The following is a 13,129-nucleotide window of genomic DNA, read 5'->3' as shown; positions in this document are numbered from 1 at the left end:
GGTCACAGCCAGCACTGCTGTGCAATGCAACCTGCTGAGTCTAGCGACATAAAAGGGGTCTGCCTGGAAGTGCTGATTAACTGGTCCTATCAGAAGTGAGTGTGTGTGTTCATCTGATTCTAGGGGAACCTAGGTCCTTCAGGATCACTCCATTCAGAGGCAACTGGCAGCAGGGAGAAGCAGACTTTGTTATAAGAACACAAGTAACTCAAGCAGCACATTCATAGAATTATCAGCACTTCTTCTGCTCAGAAGAGTAACCCTAATAAATAAGCATACCCCAAACTAACAGGCAAATCTGGTAACTATACTAATATTCATAACCAGACTAATAGGATATGATTCTCCTTCTGTTTCTTTAAAAGAGGCATCACAGCTGATGAAGTAATAAAAAGCACATTCAGGCCTTGATCCAAAAAGGTAGTTGCACGTGCTTATACCCCTTTAAGCATATAAGTACTTCCATTAATTTCAATGGGATTACTTGAACTTCAGTCCTGCTCACGGACGTTGCTGAATCAGAGTAAAGCATTGATACTAGTTTGAGGGACTGCAATATTATTTGATTTTATTATAAATGGATTTCATGCTTATTGTCAGATTCGCAGGACCTTAGAATTGAACTATCCAAGACTAAGTGCAGTGAGCTTTTAGTCAAGGGTCCCACATCTATAAACTGTTCCTTCTGAGAGCTCAACAGCACCCAAGTTTGGCCATGTTCAGAGACTGGTGTAAAGCTCATTTGCACATTCAGGCCTGTCAGCAATTAATCTGCCTTTAACATTATAAGGAGCATGTGGATGATTTTACTAAGTCACCTAGGCTACGTCTACACGTGCCCCAAACTTCGAAATGGCCATGCAAATGGCCATTTCGAAGTTTACTAATGAAGCGCTGACATGCATATTCAGCGCTTCATTAGCATGCGGGCGGCAGCGGCGCTTCGAAATTGACGAGCCTTGCCGCCGCGCGTCGCGTCCAGACGGGGCTCCTTTTCGAAAGGACGCCACCTTCTTCGAAGTCCCCTTATTCCCATGAGCTCACGGGAATAAGGGGACTTCGAAGTAGGTGGCGTGCTTTCGAAAAGGAGCCCCGTCTGGACGCGCCGCGCGGCGGCAAGGCTCGTCAATTTCGAAGCGCCGCTGCCGCCCGCATGCTAATGAAGCGCTGAATATGCATGTCAGCGCTTCATTAGTAAACTTCGAAATGGCCATTTGCATGGCCATTTCGAAGTTTGGGGCATGTGTAGACACAGCCCTATAGGTTTTGAATGCAAGCTGCCCATGAACAATGGCTATGGGTAGCATATAATATAAGCCGTAAATATCAGACCAGTTGTCTATCTAGTCCAGTATTCTCTCTCTAACATTGCCAGTACTAGATGCTTTAGACAAAGGTGCGAGAAACTATACAGTAGGACTTCAATGAGCCCACAAACATGAATACAATCAGTAAATGATTTTAGGAACAGGTCTTAGTGTGAGACAATGTGAAAATTACATGTCGAGTATTGGAAAAATAGTATTATATTTATATAAAGTGCAAGTTTTCAGTTTAATACATTAAAACATTTCACGTTTTATTATATTCTTGTATATTGTACAGATAATACACTTACCAAGTAACTTATTAATGTTCATGTTCCACTGTTGTATCAACTCCATTAAAATATCAAAGAGCAATCATAAATTTGTGTCTTGGTTATCTGCTGCTCTTCCAATGTGAAGGACATTGTTTATAGACATAATGATGCAATCAATTCTGGAAACATACCTAAACCTTTACTGTGTATTCCTCAAGGTGAAAAGTCACTAATTATTTGCCAAACAAGAAGTGACTAAAGGGTATAATGGATTTACTGTCAGGAAGATTTTAACTGATCTAATTTTAGCGAGGCCTAAATTTATAATCTAAACTGGTATGATTGAATCTGCGAAAAATGAAGACTACACTTCGGCTATAGTGGTAATGGTATTTCAGTTCTGCATGGTTGTCTTTTTTTTTAAGTTATGTGTACCCTCTATGGCCTTCATTCCACAAGCACATGGCTAACTTACGTATGAGTGATCCCTTCCACATATCACAAAGCTTATGCTTAGGGACCTGATCCAGATCCCATTGTCTCCAATCAGGCCCTTCCTGAATAGGATATATATTTTCACATATTTAGGTGCTTTGCTGAATTAAGGTCTAAAGTCTGATCCTTGGAGGTGCTGAGCACCTGCAGCTCGCCCCAGCATCAGATATCCATTTTTTACAAAGAAATCTAGGATTGTGGGTTGAGTTTTGGCAGAACTTTACTTACTATTTTGGTTTTAATATTGTACATTCCAACTCCCAATGGTAATCAGCATCTCCTAAAAATCAACTTTCCATTTCTCTGCCACATGCTCAAGATTTGCAATAGAGAAGAGTAGTAACATTTCTGTTTCCTGTAATGCTAAGCAACTGAAAGCATATACCTTGAGTTACACATGAAAGTCAACACTTCACTAACATTTCATTTTGGAGAGTGTTGTTAGATACTCGTCTTTGCAAAATCTCATAATTGTGATTTTTGGGTTGTTAGAACAGACCAAAAGAAAGAGATAACTTTACATTTTCTAGTTTTTTTAAACAGCATTTCTATTTTATTGTGTAAATCTAGCTATCAATGGCAGCTACTAAATTTCTGACCATTAAAATTTGTCCTTTGTATTCCTATAGAGCTGTTCTGAAGAGCAAAGGTCGAAAGCCTAAGCTATAAGTCATCTTCCTAATTTTTCTTGAATCCCCGGGAGGTTGCCCTGCTGGAACTCTGGTGGGGGGGGGGCAAGGTTGCCACTCTGCTTGCACCTCTTCCTTTAGTTGAATCCTCCTTCACGTGGGGATAGCCCAGGTGTTGCAGTGCACTCAAGATACCTTTTTAAAGGTATCTAAGTACCCAAAGATGCAGATGAAGTCCCATTAGGTACCTAGATACATGTTTAAGATGTCTAAACACCCTTTAAAATATGGCTCTACCCTATGATGATATATTGTTTGGATAAGAATAGCAGACTGTCTTTGATTTTCTATTTTTTAAAATTCAGAAGTGGATAACTAATAAACTGTGGCAGTGAGAATTACTCAGTTTTCCTGTCTCAGCAATGGCTTTGGTTGATTTGAATGAAGTGCTTGTTTTTCTGTAAAATTAAACATTTAGCGGTACCTGTTTTCCAAAAGCAAAACAGTAAAAAATTTGAAGGATTGCCATTTGTTTGTTAACACATAATACCTACATGTTTTCTCTTTTGTGAAGCTGGTGGAATGTGACAGAACTTGAGTTGCAATATTTCAGTGATTGCTCTGGACTTTTTTAATGACCACACTCAATATGACACTACTTCAAAGAATAACATAAAGGGTACATACACATTTGGAACTCTTTGTTTGGAGACACTGCTGCTTAATCAAAAGCTCAATCATGCTGCTCAGTAAAGCATGCACAACTCCTATAAAATGCTGTATGCTCATGAAGCACAGTTTGGGTGTTTTAATTCATAGTATCAGCAAATACCTAAAAGGAGTAGGATATTAGATATAGTCCTTTCCCAAGCCTAATTTTTAGGTGTGCCTATGTACATATGTTGCTGTGGGAATTCAGTCTAACAACGTTGTATATTTAAGAGGTCATTGAATGAAGTCCTGTTTGGATAGCATTTGATCAGTAAATATGCCCACAACACATAAAATGCTGCTGCCCACCCAGCTGAGGTGAACTGTTTGCGTTCCATGGTGATTTCACAGAGGTTTAACTGAAGATCTAGTTTTAGCCATGATGGGTGGGAGGAAACCTAATGTGTCTTTAAAATTAAGTGTAATCTAAATTTGGGATGATGAACACAACTCTGTGTAAAACATAGTGGTATGGTTATTGTACAGCATCAATAGTAGGTGTAGTTAAGGTACTTAGGGTGCCTTAAATGTAAATTTCCAATCCTGTGAATTTCTCTAACATGAACTCCAAATGTTTAGATATGTAATGCTTGGTTTTGACATAATTACAACAGCCCCATAATACTTCTACATATACAACACTAAGATGCAATTTCAAACTTAGCTGCACTTCAGTCAAGTTTTTACCTGACAATAAAGGTTTGTGCCAGCATTCTTGGCCAAAATATCCCCTGGCCCTCCAACCCTGTGGGGCATACCATGTGCTACTTAGATACCTGCATGCCTGAGGAGGCAGAATTTGGCACACATATCACAGTCCCTTCTTCTAAAATATCATGCATATTTAAAACAATATGCATATCAAGAAGTGGGCAGGACCATCAGAGCAGACACACAAACCTGTCATGAAACTCTTATCCTCTTCTCTCTGACCCGCATTCCTTATGTATATATTCACTTGTTTTTATTTGTGCCAAATACTTCACACACATTAAGGGCAATGAGATCACTTACATTACATGAACAGGATCATTTACAGGAGTAAAGATTTGCAAGACTAGTTCCATAAAAGGCTGTTGCAGACAAACCAATTATTATTTTTATGAGTAATAACTTTATGGCTATGGAAAAGCAATTTATCTACTGTATCCACTAAAATGCTGATTGTGCAAACACTTACTCCTGTGCTTAAAAAACAGCAATAAGTCCCATGGCACCTTTTAGACTAACAAATATTCTGGAGCAGAAGCTTTTGTGGGCAAAGACCTGTTTCATCAGATGCATTTGATGAAGTGGGTCTTTGCCCCTGAAAGCTTATGCTCCAAAATGTCTGTTAATCTATAAGGTGCCACAGGACTTCTTGCTGGTTTTGAAGATACAGACTAACTCAGCTACCCTCTGATTCCTGTGCTTAAGTGTTTGCAAAACAGTGGTGTAAGTTAGGAGTAACGTAGGACTACAAAGGACTAGTAGATGTCTTGCACTGTCATCTATTCATGGTAAATCATTGGCTTAATGTAAATGCAGAATAGCCAAAAAATCCATGTAAAATAAAAAAGAAAGACGCATTTGTACAAAAACAAGAACAAATGACTAACCAAAGCAAAGAAAATCACCAAATCATTTAAAAATGAAAAAAATATATGTATTCAAATAAATATTGCCAACTTTTCTAATTGAATAAAAAGACCTTTTATTTCAAAAGAAAGTATGCACTGTATTAAACTGTTCTCTCTAATCACTGAATTATTTCAACACTGTACAGTCAGTCAACCAAATACAAAGTCTGCTGAAGTATGCAACCTTACCTTCACCTGCATATGCCAGAATAGAGCGGGATCGCATCTGTTTTCCTTCTGTAGTTTTGCCTGAGCAGGTGTGAGAGCAGGAGGACCATCCAGACCACATGCTGAGTACACAATCCTTTGGGCACGGAACTTCACAGACAACGGGAACTGGATAGATAGCATCTCTGCACAGCTGTCTGTCAACCTCTTCTCCTGGGAAAGAAAAGGCCAGGAGCAGGCTGTCATTGTTAAATTAACTTAAAATGAGCAATCTAGCCCAGATGGGCACACCAATAAATTAGATTATGTTGTTGTGTAAAAACGAAGTAAACAGATTACTCATCAGAATGACTGTCTTCTACAGCCTGACATGAAAGGAACATACCACAATTCTCAAATGCACTTATGTAGCAGAATTTGAACTCTGCTGAAGTGGACACGGGCATGGGCTGCTATTGTTATGTTTTCACCTGTCATAGCTACTAGAAATAAATCATGACTATATGATACACACAAACAAAATATGCTCTATGTCCAACATATTTGAACCAGGCAAGTGAACAGGCTCTGTTTGCTGGGGCTTTGGGGCAGGTGAGGAATATCAGTTCCTGGTGTTCTCATCCCCCAGATGTTAATATCACAGCTCAGTAAAAGAAAAACAAAACCAAATCCTTTGCATTTCAGTTGGGTGTTGAAATATGTAAAGTGTTTCGGCAGACTGGGAACAAAACCCCTTATAGGGTTGTGAAAGTTCTTTGTTAATTAACAGAGCCAACACCTGTCTCTGGCTAGGCCACAGATGTATAAAGTATTGTTGAGGTTCTCCTGGGTCAATTTGAGGTGCACATCCAATTATATAGGAAGATGCTCATTAAACAGAATATATTTTAAAGAAACCGAGGCTAGATAGGCTCATCAACGGGGGTGAGGGGGAAGGGGGCAATTGCCTTGGGACCAGGAGATTCAAATGGGCCTGGAGAGCCTGGCCACCACCGCTGCTATTGTGGAAATAGCTGCCCCCCCCTCCCCCCGCACACCTTGACTGTTGGCCCAGCTGATGCTAGAGCTCCAATAGCAGGAGTACATTTAATCTCAGGAAGGAAATTAAATGCTGCAGTTAAAATTAAGAATCTCAAACTACATAATGGACAAAATAATAGTTACTTTAGAAGAAGGAACACTGCAACTAATAACTGGGCTGAAGAGCTGGCCAGAATAATATTGTGTAAAGTAAACTTCTATGCAAGATTTATAAATAAATCCTTCGTTGGAGGTCTTTCACTGAACTTGAGAAAAAGGGGCTTCCTTGTACAACCTTGAATGCTGAACCAGCTATTGAGAAGTATTCCAAATTTTCCACTCGGGGGCGGTTGGGGGGAAGCAGTAATTTGGGCAAGGGACAGTACAGAGAGGTGTTAAAAAATAATTGGAGATACACATCTCCTAGAACTGGAAGGGACCTTGGGAGGTCATCTAGTCGAGTCCCCTGCCCTCTTAGCAGGACCAAGCACCATCCCTGACCTCTATTTTCCCCAATCCCTAAATGGCCCACCCCAAGGATTGAAGTCACAACCCTGGGTTTAGGGGGCCAATGCTCAAACCACTGAGCTATCCCTCCTGCAATGTTAATGGGGAGGGAAGATCTTGGCTCCACAGTGCTGTGAAGAAGGACGTGCAGGGAAAAGGTACATGAATAGTACCAAATGAGTAATCAGGTACCAAAACATTTTACTAGTGGCGAGAGAAGCACATTTCCCCTGAGGGTAAGTCCTCATCTCAAGCACCATGGGAAAACCAGGAGTTAAGCAGAATGAGGCCTATCTGAGTCTTTTAGAGACATGGCCTCATCACCATAATGTGTGTGCATCAAAGAATGGGAACCTAAGTTATAGAAACCACTTTCAATAATTGTGGGGACTACACAAGAGAACTTGTGACTTCAGAATGTTGGATTTCTGAAGTTCCAGTCACCATTTAGAACCCTGTACTGATATGGATAGATCAGCCTGGCAATGTCACTTTAACATAAAACAGTTAGCTCCTTTTGTTTCCCTTTTTTCCATTGTGGTGAATATTTTAAAATACCCAAAAAGCACGAGTATCTCAGAAATCCTGTAACATCAAATGTCAGGACAGAAGAAACTCTATTGCATGATCCATCCATTGAGGTCTTGTTGAAATATGTACACTTTCAATGGAACTGAGTAAGATGGTCCATTGGATCAAACAGTTCATCACCAACATCAGTGAAATAATTTCACATAATATTTCCTGTGATATTGAGACTCTGATGCAACAAAATATTTCATAAGAACAGTTACTATGCCCTTTATGTCTCAGCAGTGAAAACTCCAGTTAATAAAAGATGACTTCTGTGTCAAAGGTTAAATCAGTGGGGGTTGTGGGAGCTAATAATTACAAGTCGACAATGATGATTCATGCTACAAGGGGGCAGTGAAGGGGTCTGTTTTGTTTTGGGTGCACTGTTATCTCCCAATTTCATCCCTGTCACATTCTTGAGGCATTAGAGGCAAAACCTCAAAACTCTTCTTGACAATTAGGGATGTGTGAATTTCTCAGTCTCATTTCGTACAAGCATCTTAAAGTTTGGGCACTTATCTATATTATCAGAACCTCTGAAATCAACCCATTAGGTGCCAAGACAGTTATTTGTCCACCCCAATGGAACCTCATCTTTGTAAAAGGCTCTCAAAACCTTGGCTCTGGCATCTCCTCTCTATGGATTCTTTTAAATGATAAAGAGCGAGCATGGATGGTCACTTCTGTAACAGGACGGGAAATCTGGATACCTATTTGCCTCATCAAGATGAAACCTGATTGGCTTGAAAGGGAAGGAATAGACAAGAATTTATGCATATTACATGTATTAGAGGATTTACTATATTTAGACCAAACTGTTTCTGGCATGTCACTAATGATTTTATGATCTCCTGACTTTTGTTGTTAACTTTTTCTAAAGCCTACAACACATTCAGCTACCAGAAATCACCTGACCATATGCTAGGGAAAAGAGCACACCCATAGGGAAGAAATCTCACCAGCACAAAGCTGTCGTCAATAGTGCAAAGATTTTTGGCAGGGCAGTCAAGCACAGTATTTGCAGAGCACTTACCATTTAAACAGAGGAAATATGAACAAACAAGGATATTTTGTCACTGACGGGAAATAGGTGGTCTGGTCTAATGGTTTATGTAGGACAGAAGAGCAGGTCCCACACCAGCTAGAGTTCAGAACCAGAAAATCAGGAGTCAAGGTCAGGACAGAGTAAAATACAAGGAACTGGTCCAGGTCATGAAACCAAGAGGTCAGTATTGGGAAGGTGGCCCATAGATCAGAAATCATGAATCAAATAAAAGGAATCAGGCTGAGTCAGAAAACCAGGAGATTGGGACCAGGAGATAAGAGCAGGTAACACTGTGTGAGCCGTCTAAAGCAGGGCAGAGGCCAGTGGACTTCCTGGTCCTCCTAGCATAAGTAGGGGGAGCAGACCAACCAGGAGCTCACTTCTTTTGTCAATTGGGGATCAGGGTGGAGCCTCTGATCTGAGCTGGGCATCAAAGAGTTCTGGTTTGAGATGATGCCAGCAAGCTATGTGGTGAAGAATTGTTGCAGTATGTTTCCCCTGCAGATCTGGTTCAGTACTCATGGGTTATAAAACATTTCCTTCCCTTACATCTACTTTTGTTTTTGTGTGACTCATTTGCTGTTTCTTGTATTTCTCTCTTTCCTAACTTATTTTCATATATTCCCAACTTTGTTTCTATTTTCCTTTATATGTATGATACTTAAAGTGTCACATATTAGCTGACATCCATTATAATTCAGCTCCCAGTGACAGCTCCTATTGGGCAATATTTCTATGATATATCATATAATCCACACACTAGTCTAGCTTCACTTTCTGGTGCAGGGAGATGCAACCAGTATATGTAAGGGCTCCTGTGCATAGGAGGGGTATGAGAGACAGTGCAGGCGTAGGGGCACTTCACAATTGTTTACCTGAAGCAAATGGGGTCGTAAGCATATTAACGAGGAATATTCGGTCCTGTATTTTTAAAGTCCAAATTCAAAGTAAAACCTTAATTGGACTCAATAAGCCACACAAGATAACTGAATTGAAATATAGTGGAAACAGATGCATTTTATGATGAAAATGAAAACCTTTGCCTTGATCCTATTTCTACACTCATGGCTATAAGCTCTAACGAGTTGATGCATACAATTAAAAAGTCATTTAAATAAACAGGATGAAATTTATCGAGATCTTTAAATGTCAAAAAACAATTTTTATTCATCTAATCATCATATTAAACAATGCAGACTGAACAAACCACTGGTTTGTAAGAATTTGTTTGGCCATGTTCTGAAATTCATCAAACAAAAACCTATATAATCCAGCCTAAAAAATTAACATTATACAGATTATTGCCTCTGCCCTGTCCTTAATGATTCTAGTAGTGCTTCTGAGTCTATAAAAGAAGAAATGGCTCAGTGCCAACCTACAGTGGCATCTTGACATTTCTGTACTTCTTGGAAGCATCAAAGGGTGGTCTCTTCCAAGCTACACCAGATGCTATTGTTAAATAGATCATAGGAAATATAGGCTTTACACAAAACTTGCTATTTCTTACTGAATAAAAAACAGGACTAAATAATTTTAATCAAATAGTACAATAAGAAGATTGATTAATGTCAAAATGCTATGGGTGCAAGACTATAACGCAAAAATACTGTATTCAAGCATGTTTAGACTTTACATTTAAAATCATAAGAAATCAGGAAATGCAGAATTAAGGTTTCAGAATTCATGCTAATGCAAAAGCACTACATAGCCTGCATGCGTTTTCACATACATTTAGGACAAAGAGTGCAAACTCTTGTACTACACATACAGGCCCCCATCGCTGGGGATGGCAAACCACCAGCATTCCATGCTGGATCTGGTGGGAGACAGGAACAGAGATGGCCTAGGTAATTTTATACCATCTTGCCCTCACACAATTCCCAGGGCAACTTGAGGACTATTACAAATATACAGTCACCTTCAGTGACCTCCGTGAGGCCTCTGCAGGAAACCCTCTCTGAAAATGCTTTAGGACCAACAAGATCTGGAGCTGCCTCTGTGGCACCTGGGGAACCATTTATTACACAGGAGGATCTTGAGTTACCCATTTATGACAACTTTACAACTGCTTTGTGCTGCTGAAATGAGAATATGGCCCCTACGGAATAAGCATACAGTATGTAATCTATACAAAACCACTGTATTACCATTTCTTTTGGAAGGATCCCTAGTTTTTGCTTTCTCTATTTTTTGTTATGCCCATTCTGCAAATGTACTTAAGTGTTAATTATAGATTTTACATAAAATGTTGGAGGGCATTTTAAAGAAAAGATGAGAAGAGAAATAAAAAAAGAAAATAGAAGCTTTAGAGGTATTCAGCACATGGAATTTATAAGCTCATCTGGCTTTGCAGCTGGAGATGGTAACTATTTATTTGGATTGCAGAGCTAACAAGTTTTAAACGTGGAGATTATTAATTCATACATACTTAGGGTATGTCTACACAGGGATAAAAAAAAAAAAAACAAATTAGGTGAGTGGAGCTTGAGGTCCTTGGGCTCCAGGGCTGAAAAATCACTGGGTAGATGTTCGGGGTCAGGCTAGAACCCAAACTCTGGGACCCTCCGTGCATCACAGGGTCCCAGAGGTTTGGCTCCAGCCTGTGCCCAAATATCTACACAATGATTTTCAGTCTCTCCAGCTCAAATCCACTGACACAGTCCAGCCATGGCTGTGGATCTTCCATCCCTGGATAGGCATAGCCTCAGGGTATGTCTTCATTTGCATGTAAGCTCAGGATTCAAACTCAGGCCCAAGCCTGGCCTCCATTCTATCTACATACAATTTGCGCTTGGTCAGGGCACCATGTGGGTAGAAAGTCCAAGCCTGAGTCAAGCTGGGACCAGGGTTCAAGCCCCATTCTGTATGTTTACACTGTAGTAAAAAACCCATGGCTGGGCCATGCCAGCTGACTCAGGTTAGTGGGGCACAGGCTTGCAGTGCTATTTAATCAAAGCATAAATGTCTTGGCTCAGGCTGAAGCCCAAGTTCTAAGCCCCTCCTCACATCACAAAGTCCTAGAGCCCAGGCATAGCAAGGCCAACCAACCAGTTTAGTGTAGACCATGGCCTCACACTAAGTTTTCCCTATGAAACTTACTGTTCCAACCAGTAATACTGAAAAAGGAAAGAGAGGCACATTAAAATTGTGACAAATGCATTGCAAAGAATAGAAATCCACAATATTCTACACATTAAAAATGATTTCTGTCCAATAGCATACCTGACAGCTGCTACAAACAGAAACGCTTTCTATCTCATTTTCCTCCCATCTTATTCTGACTTTCTCTGATGCACCAAATAAGAGCCCAGAATGAAACACACCTCACACTGAGACTGAAGGTTCCCTTGTCAATTCACCTTTTCTTGCATATAGCATTGACGAAGGGAGGCGCACTCTCTCTCGCACACACACGTACAGTATATGTTTCTAGTTAAAAGCCATGCACTACCAGCAGAAGCTGAACCCATTTTCATTTTTAAGGAGTAGTAGAGAAGTTAATTGCTGGAAACCTAATCAAATAAATCAGTGCAGCTACAATAAACATTATTATCTGCAATTTCTCATTGTTTATAGTCCTCTTGAACCTACATCTTTTTAAGGGGAAATTTTGGAAGTAACACAGCCCATGAATTTATGAACTAGAACTTTTATTCTTATCAATTCAAGAATTTCCATGTGGTAAATAGTTTTGTTTGGTAAATGTTTTGGTTGACATACAAAGAAATACACTATTTTCTGCTTACTTTAGCAACTTTTACAAGCTCTGGACAACACGTGTTCACCCATTTTCCTACCTGAAAATCTGAGCTTCTACAGCAGCTTTAATATCAATAAAACAAAATTGTAAAATCCTATGAACAATAGCAAACCTATTCTTTCCCTCTGTGAAATTCTTTCCAATAGCAAGCAGTTCTGTAGCACTTCAGAAACTGCTTGTTATTTGTGAAACTACAGACTAACACGGCTACCTCTCTGAAACTATTTTCTGTTCCAGTTCCTGTATGATGATTTGTCAGACATGGAAGAATTATTCTCTCTCTATGGCATGCACTGACAATTTTCAGCAATTTTTTGATTATTGGTGAAAGAAGTATATATTTTCTACACATTATTCCCTGATTGCCTCCTTGCAGTGATACCTGGATAAGTAGTTAGTGGATTTTTTTTTTTTTTTGCGTTTTTCCCATAAATTGAAAATTAGCATCCTTTAAAATTTCTCCACAGTAATACATCACAAACATAGTTTTGATACTATTCTGTACAAATTATATGCAAAAAAGACAAAAAATCACAACTGAACTGGGATAACACATTTCAAATGGAAGAAGAGCAGAATCAATCAAGAAACTATTATAGTTCTAATGGGTGTCCATTCCCAACTGTGAGCATGACTTGGAGCGTGGCAGGAGTTTTACTAATAGGAATTTCACTAGCAAATAAGAAGCTGATTCATTTTAGTTTTCTTTACCAAATGATTCATACAAATTTAGTAGGTTCATATAGTTTAATTGCTTTTTTAAACTGATTCTTAACACAATTCTTGTAAAACTGAGAATCTTCTAGATGTGGCCTTAGATATCCATTTATAGAAAGCTTCAGTGCTTTTGAAACCACTATCAGCCACATTTCTTGAATTCCAATTTATTGCGTAGGTATGCTGTTAGCTGTGTGCATTAAATCAGTTACTAATTCCCTAACCACAGGCCTCTCCTACAACTGCTTCTCTTAAGTAGCATTTGCATTTAATTATGTCTCAATTAGTTGATAGTTAATATTC

At 39.4% G+C, this 13,129-nt stretch overlaps 1 protein-coding gene across 1 annotated transcript in view; it reads right to left on the bottom strand.

Annotated features, from left to right (window-relative positions):
• Window positions 1-13,129, bottom strand: part of THSD7A (thrombospondin type 1 domain containing 7A) — a 489,942-nt gene that overhangs the window by 138,514 nt on the left and 338,299 nt on the right. Inside the window, exon 9 of the mRNA XM_074984678.1 lies at window positions 5,226-5,417. Coding sequence (XP_074840779.1) covers window positions 5,226-5,417 — 192 coding nt within the window. The remainder of the gene's footprint in view (window positions 1-5,225; window positions 5,418-13,129) is intronic.

Source organism: Carettochelys insculpta, chromosome 2 (assembly GCF_033958435.1).
Source record: "Carettochelys insculpta isolate YL-2023 chromosome 2, ASM3395843v1, whole genome shotgun sequence".
Classification (NCBI taxonomy): Eukaryota; Metazoa; Chordata; order Testudines; family Carettochelyidae; genus Carettochelys; species Carettochelys insculpta.
This window is presented reverse-complemented; position numbering and strand designations above follow the sequence as displayed.